This window comes from Orbicella faveolata, unplaced genomic scaffold, assembly GCF_042242905.1.
Source record: "Orbicella faveolata isolate gen_17 unplaced genomic scaffold, um_ofav_v1 contig_35, whole genome shotgun sequence".
NCBI lineage: Eukaryota > Metazoa > Cnidaria > Anthozoa > Scleractinia > Merulinidae > Orbicella > Orbicella faveolata.
Window position 1 is genome coordinate 26,623,391 of NW_028301564.1, and position 18,145 is coordinate 26,641,535.

Sequence of the window (18,145 nt, forward strand, 5' to 3'; positions counted from 1 at the left end):
GTACCACACTTCATTTGAATTGGTGATGAAAGCGTTAGTCGTGAACGCACGGTCAAAGCTGAACATAACACTCCAGTACAGTTCCTTTGGATTCACCTTTGCTGCTTCTGTTCGCGGTTTGTGGAAAAACAACAACAATACCACGGGTCAAGCAACAAATGAAAGCAATTAGACTCTAACTAACTTAGTATAGTTGTGAAGTATGATCAGTAGCGTTGCTGAACCTCTTTTGCTCTTAATAGTAAACTTCCTTTAACATGTGAAACAAAACTTATAAACGACTACCAGCAAGGGTGAGAGAAGTGACTGGAATTTACTATAAATATGAATTAATGTTCTTTTACTTTCATAGTAATTGCGAGCGAGGAGAGAGTTATCCCCTTTCATCGTTTGGGAGAAAATGTAAATGGTCGAACTTGGAAAGGAACGGCGATAAAACGGATAAAACTTCAGTAACTTAGTATTTTATGATCAACTTTACTTGTCGTGATTCAGTCTTCGGTGTAACCTAAGAATAAATGTTTATTATGACCTTAAAACTTTCACAGCGTGAAGGCAATATCGAACCGCTTAAAGGCTAGCTAAACTTAAAAAAGATAGGGAAACTAAAGGAAAAGTTAACAACTAGTTCAAAAGGAATTCACTCAAGAGAGAAAGAGGAAACATAAACTTGCCTGAAGAAAGCACATCGACGAAGATGTCCTCGCTCTTGCTCCTGCAATGCAACGGCGACCGACTCTAAACTGGGTGTGTCATTTAACACCTCTTTATATACCAACATTAAAATTCATTCCAGCTATGAGAAATATGCTTTGCACAAAAGGGATGCATTGCACGTTGCGATTGTGTGCTTTGAATATACAGTATATACTGCGAAGAAAGAGAAACTTGTCAGAAGCTCGCACCTGAAAAGAATTTTATTCGGGTTTATTGCCAAGAGGGAATAGTTTAAGTGTAAAGCTGTTTTATTATGCATGGGCGTCGGGAAGCGAAGATCTAGTCTTCATTTTAAACGTTACTCGAAAGACCACACTTTTCATCCTCAACTGTTACATCGGTATTAGGACTGATACTGCATGCCCCCGCGATCTAGAAATATGTAACAAATCGAAATTTGAGTTATTTTATCGTGGGTGTAACTGTAAAACCTTGAGAGTGCAGCGAAATTCTACTAATGGCTCCCAGAGCTTATAGTCAGGGCTACAGCTAGTAACAGGCTTGCCTCAGTCATTATCTTCGTTTTTGTTCTTTATAGTCATTATAAACACCCTAAATACCTAGGAAGAGAACTAAACTACAGACATTGCCTCAGTCATAATTTTTCTGGCTACGGCTGGCGCATGGCTAGTGTACGATAACTCAGCCAATCAGATTGCAGCATTTGCAAATTGGTATACGAGTATCGAGTTCTACGAATTAAAACTCAATTAGGTCAATTAGAAACACTAATCTAAAAATGGGCCGTAAATGGATTTACATTTCGATATTAAATCGCAGAAAACGAGTGGTTTTCCTTTATAAAAACAGCGTTTTCAAAGATAAAAAGGAACATTTTCTCGGCCGTGTTTGCCATTTGCTAGTAGTAAGAGATTTCAAAGGTAAACGATATTCTGGTGTATGTATTTAAAAGATGTTAAAGTTCTAAAGTTCGCATGACAAGTACCTATTATAAACTTACAATACGCTGCAACAATGGAATGCCCGCGGCAAACGAAGCTGTGCATGTAATCAGGCGGTGAAGCCAAAATGTGATTGGCTGTTGTAAGTCCTTTTGTACGAAAAAATTCCCCCGTGTCCTGGCATAAGTGATCTGTTTCACAAAATGAAGTGCTCAAAAGTCAGATTTGTCGCTGTTGTGTTGATATTCAGCATAGTTGCTGGAGTGTACCTTCTGCTCTCGCATTCAGAAGGTGACGATAGAACAGGATCACATTTGACGCGACTGTTCTCGAGCAAATGGCGATCATCAGAAGCGAAACCACAAGAAGAAACTTGGATTTCTGGTAAGCTTTAACGGTCTTTGAAAGCTTATAAAGAATCACAAATTTAGGCGAAACTTATTGCAGAATCTTTAACTTTTCATGCCGTTTTTCGATGAATTCTTTTTACCTTCGTTACACAAATGGTGAAAAATAGCTGATAAATGATTATTCGTGTCAATCCTAGGGCTTTTTAAATTTTAGCAAGTGATTATAAATTCTAAATGGAATACCTTTTACCGATGTCACACAATATCATCAATTTTTCGTATTTTTCAAATAAAAAAATCACCTCCATAGTTCAATTTATCATGCCCAATTTAATATATCTGCGAAGTTTCATAAGAGTCCGTTGCAAACTCGTAAAGATATGGGAGTCCAAACTTACAAAGAAATAAATGCATTTGCTAAGGGGAAAGCTTTGCTTCCAGGCACACATTTCTTTAATTGTAACTGAAACTGGGTCCCATATTTTTATGACTTTGCAAGGGACTCCGAATGAAGTCAATGAAACTTCACATATGAACTAAATTCGGCAAGATAAATCGAGCGGTCACGCATATTCATTGTTTGATGGAAAAAACAATCGGAAAAGCGTGACATCAGTAAAAAGGTCCATTGTTTTTACATAACTTACATTTAAATAATTGAAATTTTGTGAAGACAAGAGATGTGTGATTGTTTTACTTGTTTATAGGATCAAACAGGGATCAAATCAGGGGCACCCAACGGATCGTTCTTAATCCCCTCCGATTTTCTTAAGATAACAAAAATAATAATAATAACAAAAAATTTCTTTCAACTTTCAACTTTCAACTTTATTGCTTCCATCACCTATTACAATATATACTATAAATCGCTTAATATTACTATTTTGTTGATACATAACAAGTGATGAGGGAGTCTATAGAAAAGCAAAAAAAAAAAAAAAATGCTTGAAATCTTGAGAGAATTGTCACCTCAAACTTTCGTGATATGAGAAATTTAATGTCTGTTGTTTTCGGGTTGTTAAAAATGTCGTTTTGAGTACCGAAAAAAGGTCAGCTATCATTTTCGGAAAGGCGATAACAAGTCTATTGGCTGGTGCTCCTTAGACTTGGCTTCATTGGACCAGTCTTTCGCTGCCATTATAGAGACGCCTGTCGAAGAAGTGCGAAGTTGATCGTCGCTGGGCTTGTGTTGTTTGGTATTTTGCGAGAATTCTCCTTCCAGTATGAATATTTGGCTGCTACTTTCATGTGTCATGGAGTTTTTAAGGTAAATTGGGATCTTTTGCACTGCTTTAGCCTGATTGCTCAGTTGCTCGATCTTTCCGCTTGGAAAATGGAAAGAAAACGTCTGCTACGAGGTCTGGCATTGTTCGTTCGCTAGTTGAGCTGAAAATGATCAACGTACGTGTTTAGAAGGTGAAAGGATGAATTTCTACTTAACAAGATGTGTAGCAGTCAGGGAGGTCTTTTAAAATCAGTTGTGAAGAAAAAGCAGAAATTCCTACAAACAAAGCAGCCGTGGGGAGGGGGAGGGGAGGGGGTTGAATAATTACCGAGTTCCGAAAAAATAGAAGTGGGGAAGGGGCAGAAGAGTTTGGAATTCCAAAGGCATGTGGGACTGAGATGAAGATGCCACCAATGGTAGGGTATGGATATTTTCTGGAATCACCCAATGGCTGTTAGGGGAAGAAAATATAGATTTACATTTTCTGCCAGCAAGTCCCAGCTGTCATAATTATCAATGAAAAAATTATGGTTGTATATAAACACGTGCATCAAACAAATTGCAGAACCTATCAGAGGGATTAAAAAACAATAAATTAATGACACTCTGAAACTCAGAGTAGAAACTTAATGCCCTGGCTCTTTAAGTTTTAAATGCTTTCTTTTCTTACCTGAAAGACTTGGCTTGATTTGAGTGTAATTTTATCTGTGTCATTAAAAATGTGCTGGCTTTACAACAGGACTCAAACAACTGCAAATTAATGTACTTGTACTGTGTATAGAGTCTTGCTTTCACTAGAATCTTTTGGTGATAGATCTTTTCATGTAGCTGTGCCTATACTGTGGAAAGTGCTCCCAGTGAGCCTGTGCAATATTGATTCTATTTTAACTTTTAAATCTTGTCTTAAAACACATCTTTTTAAGTTAGCTTTTAGCCTTAAGCGCTTAAATTACTTTGTTATTGTTAAATTTAGTTTATGTACATATTTAGTATATTTTAATATTGTAATGCACTTTTGATCATTGTATGTTAAAAACGCAATATAAATTAATACATTATTATTTGTAATAGTAATTGGACTGAGTGGAGTACAATTCAGGGAGTAATCACATCTATAACGAAATTCTCGATCGTGATTGGTTCTCTGCATGCCTATTTGCCACGTAATTGGCACGCAATCACATGGGTGTCCAATTACAGGTATCCAATTTGAACTTTTTGTAATTGGACACCTGTGATTGGATACCCAGGTGATTTGCACCTCAATTACTTGCGCTTTAATGGCTTTCTTTGCAACGTTTCCTACAGTTTTGAAAAATGCGCTACATACATTTTCACTCAAAAGAAGTTCTCAAAAAACATTTTTAATTCCAAAATTTATTATAGATTCGATTAATTAGTAATTGGACCTTGTGTCGTACAATTTAGGGAGTAATTGTGCTTGCAATTTCAAATCGGCCTCATGCTTTGCGCTTGTCTGATTTTGAAATTACTAGCACGACTACTCCCTGAATTGTACTTCACTTGGTCCAATTACTATGACTAATTGCACGAGTAATTTTCAAATCGGTCGACTGTGAAGTGTGAGGCCGATTTGAAATTATGAGCATGATTACTCCTTGAATTGTACGGTATGAGGTCCAATGACTAATTAATCGTATCTATACAAATTTTAGAAAGATATGTTTTTTGAGAATTTCTTTTGAGCAAATATGTCTGTAATGCCTTTCACAAGTTTTGAAAACTGTAGGAAACAGTGCAAAGGAAGCCTTTAAAGCGTGCCGTAATTGACGTGCAAATCATATGGGTATCCAATTACGAAAAGTTCAAATTGGATTCCTGTTATTGGACACTTATGTGATTGCGTGCGGATTACATGACAAATAGGCACGCAGAGAACCAATCGCGATCGAGAATTTTGTTATAGATACGATTATTATTATTATTATTGTCTCCTCACGCCAATAGACATATAAGGCTGTCACCTTGTCAACCCGACACTGTGTTCTGTGCCACCGCTTCAACTATATTCTAACTCATCCACCCTGGCCTGCCTTGCTGCTTTCTTAATCTCAACAGTCCCTCCAGGGGGCAGTTCAGTTCCCCTCTCACCATTCAACCATCTGGTGTCCACCACAGTGCTGTCAGACAGTCGTTCTTCTATTTCTTCCTTTAAGCAGTCAAAAAATTCAAAAGAACTAGCCCTGAGGCCAAAACTTGTAAAACAAGAAGAGGCTGACTGATAGACAACAGCTGTACACAATGTGTAGCCAAACAAGTCTTACTAATTAAAACTTGAGTAACTTTATGCTTTATTTTGGTTTACAGAAATCGGAGGATTAAATTTCAGTAATTCTGTGGTAAGTGGAAGTTTCTTCAGATTGACAAAATAGAACATTAAGAGAAAATCCAGGACTTGATTAATCTATTGGCTAATCCATTAATAATAATGGGAGACTTTACAGGGATGCACGGTGGCCCCATGGCTAGTGCACTTGTCTTCTAGATCAAGTGGCTTGGGTTTGAGCCCTGGCTGAGGACTTTATCTACAGCTTAGTGGTTGGTACATGCATCTCACTGTGTTAACTGTTTTGTGCTCTTGGCAAGAATTGTGAGGTCTGATCTCACCACCCAGGTGTGTAAATGGCTACCAGCAGATTGTTAGTAGCATGACCTCTAAAAATGCTGGATGGAGGAGAGGTGGTGGGGGGAGGGGAGGTAAACTGCTAGCTAGGAACTATCCATGGTCAGTAAAAAATACTTTTGGTCACATCATGTTACAATGATCAGCGTTTGGAAAGCTCTGTCAGTTGTGGATCATTATTAGCGTCACCTTGTGAAATGGATAGTCACTTAATCCAGGATTAATACCGACAACTTTGAATTCATGAGATACATAGTCTTTATATCATATAAAGTCTGCACATGAACCAAGTGGCTCATCAGGCCAGAGCTTACATGTATTCCGGTTTCTGTAACATGAAGCGATTAGGAGTATTTCTACTCCCCCCTGGATGGGATGCTAGTCTGTCACAGGGTTACCCCCAGCATTAAGTTCACGTGTACAAATTTATACACCTGGGTCAGGGTGGAAAGAGGCACTGCGAGAGCAAAGTGTGTTGCCCAAGAACACAGCACAATGTCCCCAGCCAGGGCTCGAACCTGGACTGCTTGGTACGGAGGCAAGTGCACTAACCATGAGGCCATGGCGCTTCCCTTTATATCATATGGTCCATTAATTTTGGTAACAGGTCTAACAGGTCCATCTCCAACTGCTCAAAGTTCAGATATGTTAATTAAGGTGATTAGTCTGCATTCAAACCTAGTTAGGGTTAGGGCCCATCAAGCTAGCGCTTATCTCCAGTTTCCATAGCATAATGTAACCTGTCGTGGATGACATGCTAATCCATTGGAGGACTACCCAGAGTATTAAATTTTCTGGTAACAATTTATACACCTGGGTGGAGAGAGGTGGAGAGAGGCACTGTGAGAGTGAAGTGTCTTACCCAAGAACACAACACATGACCCTAGCCAGGGCTTGAACCTGGACCACTTAATCTAGAGTTCAGGGTACTTAAACCATTAGGGCACTACACCTACTAAGATGGGTCAGATGGCAGAAGACTACTGTAACTTGTTCCTTTGCTGGTATCGTATTATTATTTATCAATCTTCTTCATCTTGTCATTTCTCCGTTACAGGTCTCCAGTGAACAAAGGCTGAAATCCTTGAGACAAGTATGTGGAAACACTAGGAAATCGTGGGATTCCCTTTCGGTCACAGAGAAAGAGATCCTAGCCAAACACATCTTGGTTAATGATGAGCACAAGTTTCTGTACTGTTCAGTGCCCAAAGTTGCTTGTTCAAACTGGAAAAGAGTCATGATGGTACTGGATGGTGAAGCTACTGACACAAACACCATCCGCAAGGTGAATCACATGAGCTTTACATTCCTAGGAGATTTACCATCCTTGGTTGTCAAACGCAAACTCCAAGAGTATTATAAATTCATGTTTGTAAGGGACCCTCTCGTCAGAATTCTGTCAGCATATAAAGACAAATTCTTGTTAAACAACACCTCTTTCCATAAAAGCCATGGAAGAAAAATTGTCAAGCATGTGCGGAAGAATGCTACAGAAAATTCCAAAGGAGATGACGTCTCATTAGAAGAGTTTTTGCAGTATGTAGCAGAGAGTCGTGTGGAAGACATGAATGAGCACTGGATGCCATTCTATGAATTGTGCCAACCTTGTGCTGTTTCATACGACTTTGTTGGATCCTTTGAGAATCTGGAGTTGGATGCTAATCAAGTACTGAAAAAGCTTAATGTGAATGAACAAGTTTCTTTTCCTAAACAACAGAAGTATTATAAATCGGGTGGTAAAGGACATGTAGAAAGTGAGAAATTCACAGATGTATCACCAGATATGTTAAAAAAAGCACTGAGAAAATATGATTTGGACTACAAATTGTTTTCATACCAAATACCAAATGTTTGAAAAGACCTGAAATTACTTGTAGCCTCAGAATAAGTCACCAACTAATCACTTTATGCACTTTGTGCACTATACCCTCTTAAAGGACAATGAAATCTGACACCCCCACTCCAAAAAAAGCCAACAACAAAAACAATAAAGAGTAAGACTTAGCCAGCATATAAAGATCTTTGTCTAAGTATCTGGTTGTTGCTTCAATTTTAATTTTGATTACAAATGGACAAATACTATTCAACAATTAGATTATGAGCTTGAGATTTCAAGTAACCAGACAAAGAACATTCTTTGACAGAACTTTTAAACTTTGGAACTCTTTAGACTCTACACCCAAGTTGAAATGGAAAATATTTTCTATTTTTTAAAACATAGTAGTGTAGATGCAAGATGGACAGATGAACTAAAAAAGAACTATTTACCAAAAATGCAAATTTATTGAATACAATAATTGTACAATAATTGTTATATTTATACCTATCACCTTGTTTTGCACACATTTTAGTTATGCTACTATTGAAAAAAAGTTTGAACTGTGACTTAATATATTATATTCTGGACTTCTTTTATTCACATGACACTTAATTAACTTCTTAGCTTCAAAATATGATTGGAATATATACCGCATCAATGAGAAATTGATTTTCATTAAGAATTCCCCACCCCCCCCCCCCCCACACACGCGACCCACAAATCAAATTATCTACAAACCACAGAAACCCACACTTAATAATAGTAATAACCATATCCTTCTGACTGTAGAATTGTCCCACAAATACTTATTATTCTAGAGAGTCATATTCTAGAGAGTCCATTCTGTATCATCAACCCAGTCTCACTCACAGACATTATTCAGATAAGCAGGGCTGGATAGCTTTTTCTGAGTCTCTCAAACTGCTGCATCTACCCAGGACTAGTGGATTTCAGCTAATATATCTAGCACTTCTTGTTTACATGTCATCCTGAGGCTTTTCAAGTGAAAGTCCATCCATTTCTTGATGATTTTCAATTTCATGGTTCTCTCCTGAGATATCCAGATAACTGTCTTCATGGGATAAAACACCTGGCTTCTCCATGGCACACAAACTGCAGCTACATGTCCCTGTGTATCGCTTGCGAAAGTAGAAGCTGGAAGGAGCAGGAAGAGAGAAAAGTTAACAGATGTTAGTTATGGTGACATAACTTGAACTGAGTTCCCATGGATTAGTGCCTAGACTTCCTTATATTCAAAAGGTGGAGAGCCACTGTAAATGCAGGAGTAGAGTTGTTCTCCCACAAGTCTGAGGAGATAAGTGATCCTGCCAGCACAACGTTACTTGTCCGCAAGGAAAATCTACTCACCTTGGGCTACTGGCTAGCACTTTTTGGAGCCCTGAATCTACAGTATATTAAGGTCTACCTCAAAGTGAAGGTATTCCGGATTTCAAGTGACAGGGATTATCAAATTGGGGCAAAAATTAAAACCCCAAAAAATCCCGAGACCAAAATTTAACCCCCCCAAAATTTCCATCCCGAATTTCCAAGCCATAAAAATTTCCAGAGAGCATTAAATGATACAATACGAAAAATGGAAACAGTAATGGAATGTTTGTGTTTATTTATTCATCACACCATCTGGAGTAAGAACCTTTTCTGCAGGTGATGGTCATCGTTAATAACAACACTCGAGACACCCAAGAACATATTCTGTTACAACAATAACATTATGCAGAATGACAACTCTAAACAAGACCACCCTGGGTAAGAACATTACATGAACAACCCCATCATGTCATGCTTTATGAGCTACATTGCATCTGTAATGGCTTTGTTCACAGCATAAAATAAATTCTAATATCATTCTTGGGTAATTACCCAGAGCAAATTGATGAAAAAAAATGTCTGCACATATGACACAGAACTACATGTATGTGGCTGGGATATGCGGGAACTATCACAAATCTTCAGGTTGTTTTGAATACCTCCAAAAACCCCTACTTAAATCAAGCTACCAAAAAAAAAATACTTGCCAAAATTTTCCTACCCAAAAAATCACGAAATCAAAAATTTCAAACCCAAAAAAATCCTTCGACGACCCCCATCACTTGAAATCCAGAGTACCCCGCCCCCTGAGTTGGCCCCATAGGTACTAGTAAAAGCTTGTACTGGTTTCGGATACCAGTCAATCATAAGGCCATCTCCTAAACTAAGTTTGCTGACCTTGTACCTTGTTAGTATACAGGTGGGTTGAGAGAGGAGAGAGTCTGTCAAACATATTCAGTACGTCGACTCTCCAGATACTGTAAATGACATGCACACACAGAAATCTGCAAATCTTACAAGAAGCTTAAAAGCCACAAGCTGAATACAACTGCTGCAATGATTGTAACAACCCAGATGCTGGAATTAAAAAACCAAAATAACAAATTACAGGTCTAAAATGCATGCTTGTTTTTTTCACACCAGCCTAAAATCTCAGCCATCTCCCACTCTGGGCTGGAAGTGGGATATAATTTACTGACATTTTAGTCTAATAATGTGCATGCACAGAATTAATGTTATAATTTTGTCACAATACAATTTGGTAGTTGGGGGAATTTGAGGTGTACCAATCTTTTAGGTCCAGTCAGTATACAAATTATCTATATTAGTCAACATACATATTTTCTTACAAGCCTGGCCTGGAGAGTTTTAAGTCATCTCCTATTGAAGTTAAAAGTGAAGAAACTGTTTAATTACAAAATCACTAGGCACAGACATGAAACTTACAGAATAGCAAATTATAAAACAGAGATCCTACAAAGAAATGTTTCTGGTCACAATATCAAGATTAACATAAACAAGACTCAGTTCTTTCCATACTTCAGGATACTTAGCAAAGGAAGAGCAAGGCAAGTCCAGATCCCTCCACCCATGAATGGAGAGTGCAGAAGCTGTTTGAAGGCAAAATCAGCAGGCACAGGAGTCCTACTCTCGGGATCCACCATACGTAACAGAATTAGTCCTGTCGCAATCACACCTGTATTCATTCCAAAGTCAGCGATTGCTCTCTCAAACCTGTCAACAAAAAGAAATTCAGAGTAACTGCCAAGACAAACAGTTGCCAGCCCTGTCACTTGATTTGAGTTTGGCAAAATTGTCATGGTTATAATGTACTGATCAAAACAGATTACTCTCTTTTGTTGCCCAGGGTAGAGAGAGGGAAAACTCCTCATTTTCACAGACTTAATAGACACAGGAATATGAGGATATATGTGGTTGGGATAGGGGTGTATGTGTACACGCTTGTCCTTGAAGACACCAATGACAAGGAAATGGTGCAGAGCAAGACAAACAGCATTATTGGTTTTCCTCTAACATACCAGTGATTGGGTAAGAGAAGTCTTGACAAACAGCCTAACATGATGAAGTTCCAGATAAAACCACACACGCACAGGATTAGGAGAGGAGTAATGTCGACAGCAACAGCAGAGACATCTACCGTAGCCACAGCTGAAGTTATGAGGAAATCTAATGAAGAGGATGCTATCCTTTCCATAAGAGATGCATCAATCAATTCATTAATGCTCTGGATTCTCTCAATGATAAGCTGAAAGGGAAGACATTCACTAAGATTAAAAGACTATCTACAGTCATAGCTACCGAAAAAGGTAAAGGTAGAGTCTGCATACAAGCCAAGTGGTGCTTATCTCCGGTTTCCATAGCATGAAACAACTAGGGATACTTCTACTCCCCCCCTGGATGGGATGCTAGTCCATTGCAGGGTTACCCCCAGCATTAAATTCACTGGTACCCATTTACACACCTGGGTGGAGAGAGGCACTGTGAGAGTAAAGCGTCTTGCCCAACACCACAACACAATGACCCCAGCCAGGGCTTGAACCCGGACCACTCAATCCAGAGAGGAGTACACTAACCATGAAGCCACCGTGCCTCGATGAAGCTACAGAACTGATGTAAAAATTTTACTGATTGATTGGTTGGTCAGTTGTTTCAGTTTGATGGTAAAACAATGTAAACTCATCTCCTAACCTGAATAATAATACCTCCAGCCATACACAGTGGAAACAGGGGTATGCCAGAGAGAAAGTTAAGATCCTTGAGCTTCTGTGAAGTGCTTTCAATTGCAATCAGTCCCTGCTTTAATCCATAACCAATCAACATAGCTATTCCCAGTACTGCCAGGTGAAATGCCAACACGTCTATAGAACTTGCTCTAACTGTTTGAACTCCAGCTGAGGGCCGACTGCCAACTGCATATACACCCCTTGGAAAATGTGAAAGAAGACTTAGGTAAGGCAGACAAGTATACGACTGGGTGGAAAATTAGTTATAACCTAGTTGTACAGTAGAACTCTGAAAAAAAACAAAGTGCCTTGAAGGTGCTGGGGAAGTATGAATATTTAATAGCAACCAGGCTTTTAGCCAGTATTTGAAAAGTTGGTGTCCAAAATGTGCTAATATTATGTTCTGCTCAAACGAACAATTATTTATTATGAAAAATAAAACAATTTTCTTTAATAAGTGGCTGTCCACAGGATACCTGCACACCCATCTGGCTAAAAGCCTGATAGCAATGGGGGTTTATTTGTTCTGGGGGCCTATGCAGTCATGGAGACACACTTGCGTGTTAGAGTTAAAAGAAAAGGATGTTACTTGGGCTGCTACAAAGAAAGCAGCCCAAAACAGGATAAGATGGAAAGCAAAGGTGTTGGACTTATGTTCTGTTAGGAACTAAGAAGTGCAAAGAAGATGATTTGTTCGGGGGGTGTAAGGCCTGGGCAGAACCTCCCACTCACGATATGGCAGGTGATGCATTGTATGCCTCTCCTTTTACAGGTGTAGTGATCACTATGAAACTGTCCAGCCTGCTAGGCAGGAGGTCACTTGTAAATGGCCTGTCACTAAACTATCATCTTCATATCAACACCTTCTCATAAGGTGCCTGGCAGCAGAACTGGGTGGGCAGACTGGGCTTGTTAACCTTGGTTTGCAGCCAAGTGTTCTGGAAATTTACTCAATCCTTTTTATTGTAAAATTGGCTAAGCAAGCACTTCATTATAAGGGGGTTTATTATGAGAAGGGTTTCATTGCACTAGTATCTAATCTAAGTACCCAAAAGTCAGAATATCAGTTTTTCCTTCCCATCTGTCATTTTCTCTGACAGTTAGACAGTCAGACAGTCAGATCATCAGACAGTCAGGAAGTCAATCAATCAATAATTCAATCAATCAATCAATCAATCAATCAATCAATCAGTCAGTTAGTCAGCCATGTCATTCAGACAATCACCCAGTCAGTCACCCAGCCAGTCTATGTCTGTCTGTCCATCTGTCTGTCTTTCTGTCTGTCTTTAGGACTGTCAAATCCTTCTGTTACTTTCAAACCTTTCTTGAACAATCTTAATAACAATAATAATAATAATAATAATAATTTTAATAATAATAATACTTGTGTGATGTATTATATGTATAGTTAGTATTTTAAACAGTTGTAAATAATGTCTTAATTTATTTCATTATCAGGAGATAAACTAGAAAGGGATAACCTCTTTTATCTCCTTTTCACTTTCCTATGGATTTGTGAATAAACAATTATTATTATTATTATTATTATTAACATCTAAAATATCTATACCAACCTAATGGATATCTTGACCTCCTGAGCTGTGTCAATCCTCTCCCTCTTCACCCATCCCCTGTGAGTGGCAATGTTAACTAACATTACACCACAAATGACTGAAAAAACAAGTCCCAGAGTTGCACTGGCCAAACCAAAGTCTCCACCATTAGGAAATCCAAGCTGTGGAACAAAACAATCTAGTGTGAGATCTGATCAGTGGATAACTGAGTGTGCTTGGACATCATTCTGTTCTGGGAAGTAAACAGATTTCCAAGAACATAGCTCAAGGAAAACTGTGAGCTTTAAGGAACAGATAATGTCGAAGGACAAATATCCAAGCACTTTTCCTGCCAAATGGAGACCATTCTGAACACTATCCTTCAAATATATTTTGCAACACATGCAGTTTTGAAAATTAGGGAAAATCACTCGGCTATACTCCCCAGTTTTTGCTGGGGCATATTCAGTCACATGATGCGTTTAGACCAATTGCACACGAGCGAAAACATTTGATGGATGATAAAGTTAATTATCTCATCATGGTAACTTACTGCTTTGTATGTCGGCATGAGTCCTCCAGCAGTCCCATGACCACCTGCAAACCCCACAGGAAGGACAGTAGCGAACAAAGGACTGACACCAAAAGCAGGAATCTGCAAACAATGGGACCTGGTAACTAATTCATCCAATGGTGCAATACAAGAAGAATGTGGCTAAAATTACCATTAGTGCACTTTATCAATCAATGCATTTTTTATTCCTTTTCATTGACAGAAAGCCCAACACATGACCTGCAAATAACTGCCTACAAATAATGGTTTGCTCTTGCAAAATACCGTCCAAATGTGGTTTGTTGCAAAAAATATCCCGTGCTCATGTGTATTGTAACCATGCTGTTGTGTGAAAAATGACAGATCACTTCCCTGAGCTGTCAGAGAATTATTTAAGTATGAAAACAAACTTGGTGAATGAATGATAAAACAATTATTGGACTCAGTTTTTGCACAATATTGTCATTTGTCAGTGTCTCATAGATTAATTATTTGCCTCAATCAGCCTTCGGCTTCAGCAAATAATTGATCCACTAGCCACTGACAAATCACAATATTTTGCTCAGCCTTGTCCAACAATTATTGTTAAGTATGCATGCTTTCTCAGTATAGAACAACTGGCTATTCGAAAAAGTTCATGTATACAGGTAGGGAAATTATCATAGGAGAAATGTGGTGATGACCACTAGGGTAGTAAGGAGGCCTTACCAACAGAGCACCAGTCACAACAAGTGCAACAATCCATTGTCCCCAGGCAATAAGCATGCCATACATAAGCTGTGGTCCTGCCTGCTTCCATATCACTGCCACATTAGGAATCTGGGTACCAAGAAACAATGATGAGAACACAATATTGATGAGGAATCCTGCCAGGTTGTACCTAGGGAGAAAGAAAGAGAAATATAGCTCATGTCGGCCAGCTACTGCAACCTTGGATAGAATGTGTTCGAAAATGCGCAAAAACATGAAATTATAAGCGTAACACCTACAGACTACATGAGAATAAGTGTCAGCACCCCATTCCTCCTTTCAATGTTGGAAAACGGTAAAATGCAAGCTTGCGTTAGATGAAAGTGTTTTGTCAACATTGCACAGGGGAGGGTAGGGGCAAAAGGCATAAAGAATGAATTTTTCCGACCCTGTTGACCAGGGAGGCCTTGATCTGAGACAGTGCAAAGCACTTTGTGTACCAAGCACACTGAGAATCAGCAACAAAATGATGGGGGCAGAAGAATGGGGTTACCAAACCTCATGTTTACACCATTATATGTAAGGCCCATAAGCAGTCAACTCTCATCCCTCTCTCAGCCAGCAGAAATCAAGAGACAGTGGGCTCTGGCAACTGGTCTGAATTTCGGCGTCGACAAAACCTGGATCGGACCGGATTGGATCACGGATCAGATCACAGGCTGGATCACGGATCGGATCATGGATCGGATCACGGATCGGATCACGGATCAGATCACGGATTGGATCACAGAAAAAAAAAAACAAAGTTTTAAAGAAAAAAAAATTCCAAAACAAAAATCAAACCGTTTATACGATAATAATAAATAAAAAATAAAAGTGGAAAACTAAAATATGTTAAATGAAAATAAGAATCCCGAATTTGACGCAATGACATGTTAATTACAGAGGATGACAAGAGGTCATTTAAAAAGCCACATAAGTGCCTAATTTACGATGAATTTAAATTGTAATGAACAGGCAGATGTAGTTATATTTGAACGTTAGTTGGCTCGAAGCTTGCGTGAACCTCCCATTCTCGTTTTTGAAATTGTTATCAGTGGCTAATTCTCGGCTACATTTTCGTGTCAGATGTGAGCGTTACAGTTGGTGTTACAGTTAATGAGAAAACTTACGTACGAAAGCTTAAGGACATGACTTGCTTTGAAGGAGCTACGTCACGATTTGCACATCTTGAAAAAACTAGCCTAGTTTTTCAAGTTCGTCATTTGCAATCCCCGTTAATCTTTGCCATCCTTAATGATCCTCATTCCGTTTTGATTTGTTCTTGCCTCTTAAGTGTTTTCTATCCTAGAACACGATCATTTTAAGGTTTTTATTCTATTTAAAGGCAACTCTTTACGACCCTAAAAATAACTCTAAAAATCGTGACGTAACTCCTAAAATGCTGTTTATTCTTGGGTTGCGTTATCGTTCACACTATTGATGTTATTCCTAGAAGTTTTTGTAAAACAGCTATGTTTCCTTGAAATACAAAATTTAATGGTTTGTTTCGTTTTATTCGAGTGCGAAATATCGTATTCCAAACTCACATCTTGTAAAAGTGTAGACTTGTCTCAAAAATGGAAATTGTTTGAAATCATCAGGTGTTTAATTTTTTAGTGTTTTTAGTTTTCGTGTTTCTATTCACACATTCGTCCTATTATTACCATACTGACTCGTTTTATAACAGTTTACCTTTGATGCAAGTGAATACACGAAATATCATTTATCTGAACTGCGGAGAAAGATATGAAGACATGATTGATCATCGCAATCAAAACCCAACAGCCTGAAAAAAATTCATCTGTGACCAGCTCCCTGTTGGCTTGATATTATAAAAGAATAAAGGAATATCACACCTGAATGAAATAAAACGTTCTGCTCACAGTAGTCACTCTAGTGCAATTTGCTCAACAAAATTTTGAATTTTTTTCCGTGATCCGATCCGATCCGATCCAGATTTTGTCGACGCCGGTCTGAATTTCAATCTTTTAAAAGAAAAGTATATTATTTCAGGCCATAAAGGAAAGTAATTATTAGGGTCCCTTGCACGTGATGTACTTCTAGCCTTACTTTTTCCACAAATTAAAATCAAGGTGCACGAGTACTTCAAAGCGCATGACAGCGAAAAACATCTGTTGATAGGCAATTTCACGACAAGAAAAAACAATCTGGAAATTGTGTAATTAATGTTCGTGGAACGATTAAATTTTGAAATTTAAATCTTAACTTAAATGTCTTATTATCCTGATTTTCGTCGTGACAAGGTAGTAAAAACCTTAGCTTAATGGCAGTACTTCGCAATTTCCGCCCAAGAATTCCCGATTGAAAAGCTGAATTGCGATTTCATCACTGGGTTTCTCTATGTAAATGTTCACCAAAACCAGTATTTAGGGGGTGTTATGTCTTTATTTACATACACTTAAGCTTACACATCTCGCTTCTTAGCTAATACACACAACAAAAAAATACATACCATCCTCTGGTGAAATTTAATGCGATAAATTTAGAAACATCTTTGTTGAGGCTAGCTACTTGCAGTACAATCAAACCCAGAATCCCGCCAATGACGGAGGCAGGTAGGTAAAGCTTCTGGAAGATCCATACGTACAGGCGAAGGAACTTCCCCAAAACAAGAAGAAAGCACAGCCAACAAAAAGATGCCACCGCTGAATAAGCCATAGGTATTTTTGGCTCCTCACAAAGCCCGGCATCGTTAAAAACATAGCCTGCACTGCAGAAACAAGAACTTGCATTCGCGGTCCCAGTGCAGACACCTCCTGGTCCGCATGAATTCGTCACAGACGCATTACAGGTCATGGTGTCAAGAAAGTAGTTTGACTTGTAAAATAAGAAATAAAAAGGAAGAGAGCACCAAACGATTCTCGGACAAATACCGTCAAAAGATCAACAAACGCTTCTCATATCTTGTTTATTCTCGTCCCGTTAGAGGACGAAAGCGCCGCGAGGTACCAACCGGGCCGCCAAGCGTGGCACAGGTCAATATTTTGATTGACGGGCTAATCTGTTGATAAGATTGTAGTGAGTGGGTTTCGAAAAGGGACTTTAATATGTATATTAAAGAAAAACAATAAAAGCTTCTATGGACGTCTGTTTTTGAAAATCAAACAAAATTAGCGTTGTAAGAGTGAAATAATTCATCTGCTTGAACCTCGTCATGGAAACGCATGCGAGTCAGATTAAAAAGAGACTTCATGAAGGTCTTAGGACGGGAAGTGGGAGTTGGGGGATGGGGAGCAGTGCGGGTATTATGGCTCATAAATGGCAAGCTCGTGTCTGAAGAAAGTCGAAGAATTATTTTAACATTTTTTTTAGTTGATCTTATTCTGTCCCAGCTTGAATCTAGAGGCTTAGCTGGAATTCAGAATAGGAGAGAATAAGATGAATGACAAACTTTTTATTTAGACATCGACCTTTGCTAAAGTCGGAATAAAAACAAATTAAAAGCTATGTTTAATTTTGTCAAAAATAGCTAAATTTGCACTTTTGAGCCATTTAATTTTTACTTAATTCAGTATAGCTCTTGAGCGTTCAAAAATGAACACGAGCGACTCCATTC

At 38.5% G+C, this 18,145-nt stretch overlaps 2 protein-coding genes across 3 annotated transcripts; one reads left to right on the forward strand and one right to left on the reverse strand.

The window, feature by feature from the left end:
- The first annotated feature begins 1,779 nt into the window (after positions 1–1,779).
- LOC110043499 (carbohydrate sulfotransferase 14-like) lies at positions 1,780–8,309 on the forward strand. Its single transcript, XM_020748956.2, has 3 exons — positions 1,780–2,003; positions 5,523–5,554; positions 6,896–8,309. The coding sequence occupies exons 1-3, from the start codon at positions 1,823–1,825 to the stop codon at positions 7,691–7,693; spliced, it is 1,011 nt and encodes a 336-aa protein (XP_020604615.2). The 5' UTR covers positions 1,780–1,822; the 3' UTR covers positions 7,694–8,309.
- Positions 8,102–17,584, reverse strand: LOC110043497 (uncharacterized). 2 transcript variants are annotated; one of them, XM_020748954.2, is made up of 9 exons: positions 17,042–17,582; positions 14,545–14,716; positions 13,837–13,938; positions 13,305–13,465; positions 11,696–11,930; positions 11,026–11,252; positions 10,526–10,720; positions 10,004–10,063; positions 8,102–8,812 (listed from the first exon to the last, which is right to left on the reverse strand). In XM_020748954.2, exons 1-9 carry the CDS (start codon positions 17,383–17,385, stop codon positions 8,635–8,637), a joined length of 1,674 nt encoding a protein of 557 aa, XP_020604613.2. In that variant the 5' UTR covers positions 17,386–17,582; the 3' UTR covers positions 8,102–8,634. The 2 variants fall into 2 exon arrangements, with proteins under 2 accessions (XP_020604613.2, XP_089128950.1); XM_089272824.1 differs by lacking the exon at positions 10,004–10,063 and having other exon boundaries at positions 17,042–17,584.
- Positions 17,585–18,145: the final 561 nt, after the last annotated feature.

Coding starts and splice junctions, on each gene's coding strand:
- LOC110043499 (XM_020748956.2), top strand. CDS start 1,823: ATGAAGTGCTCAAAAGTCAGATTTGTCGCTGTTGTGTTGATATTCAGC. Junction 2,004..5,522: donor AGAAGAAACTTGGATTTCTG/GTAAGCTTTAAC, acceptor TTTGGTTTACAG/AAATCGGAGGATTAAATTTC. Junction 5,555..6,895: donor TAAATTTCAGTAATTCTGTG/GTAAGTGGAAGT, acceptor TCTCCGTTACAG/GTCTCCAGTGAACAAAGGCT.
- LOC110043497 (XM_020748954.2), bottom strand. CDS start 17,385: ATGACCTGTAATGCGTCTGTGACGAATTCATGCGGACCAGGAGGTGTC. Junction 10,721..11,025: donor CTTCTCTTACCCAATCACTG/GTATGTTAGAGG, acceptor TTTTGTTGACAG/GTTTGAGAGAGCAATCGCTG. Junction 10,064..10,525: donor CCTTTGCTAAGTATCCTGAA/GTATGGAAAGAA, acceptor TTTTAATTCCAG/CATCTGGGTTGTTACAATCA.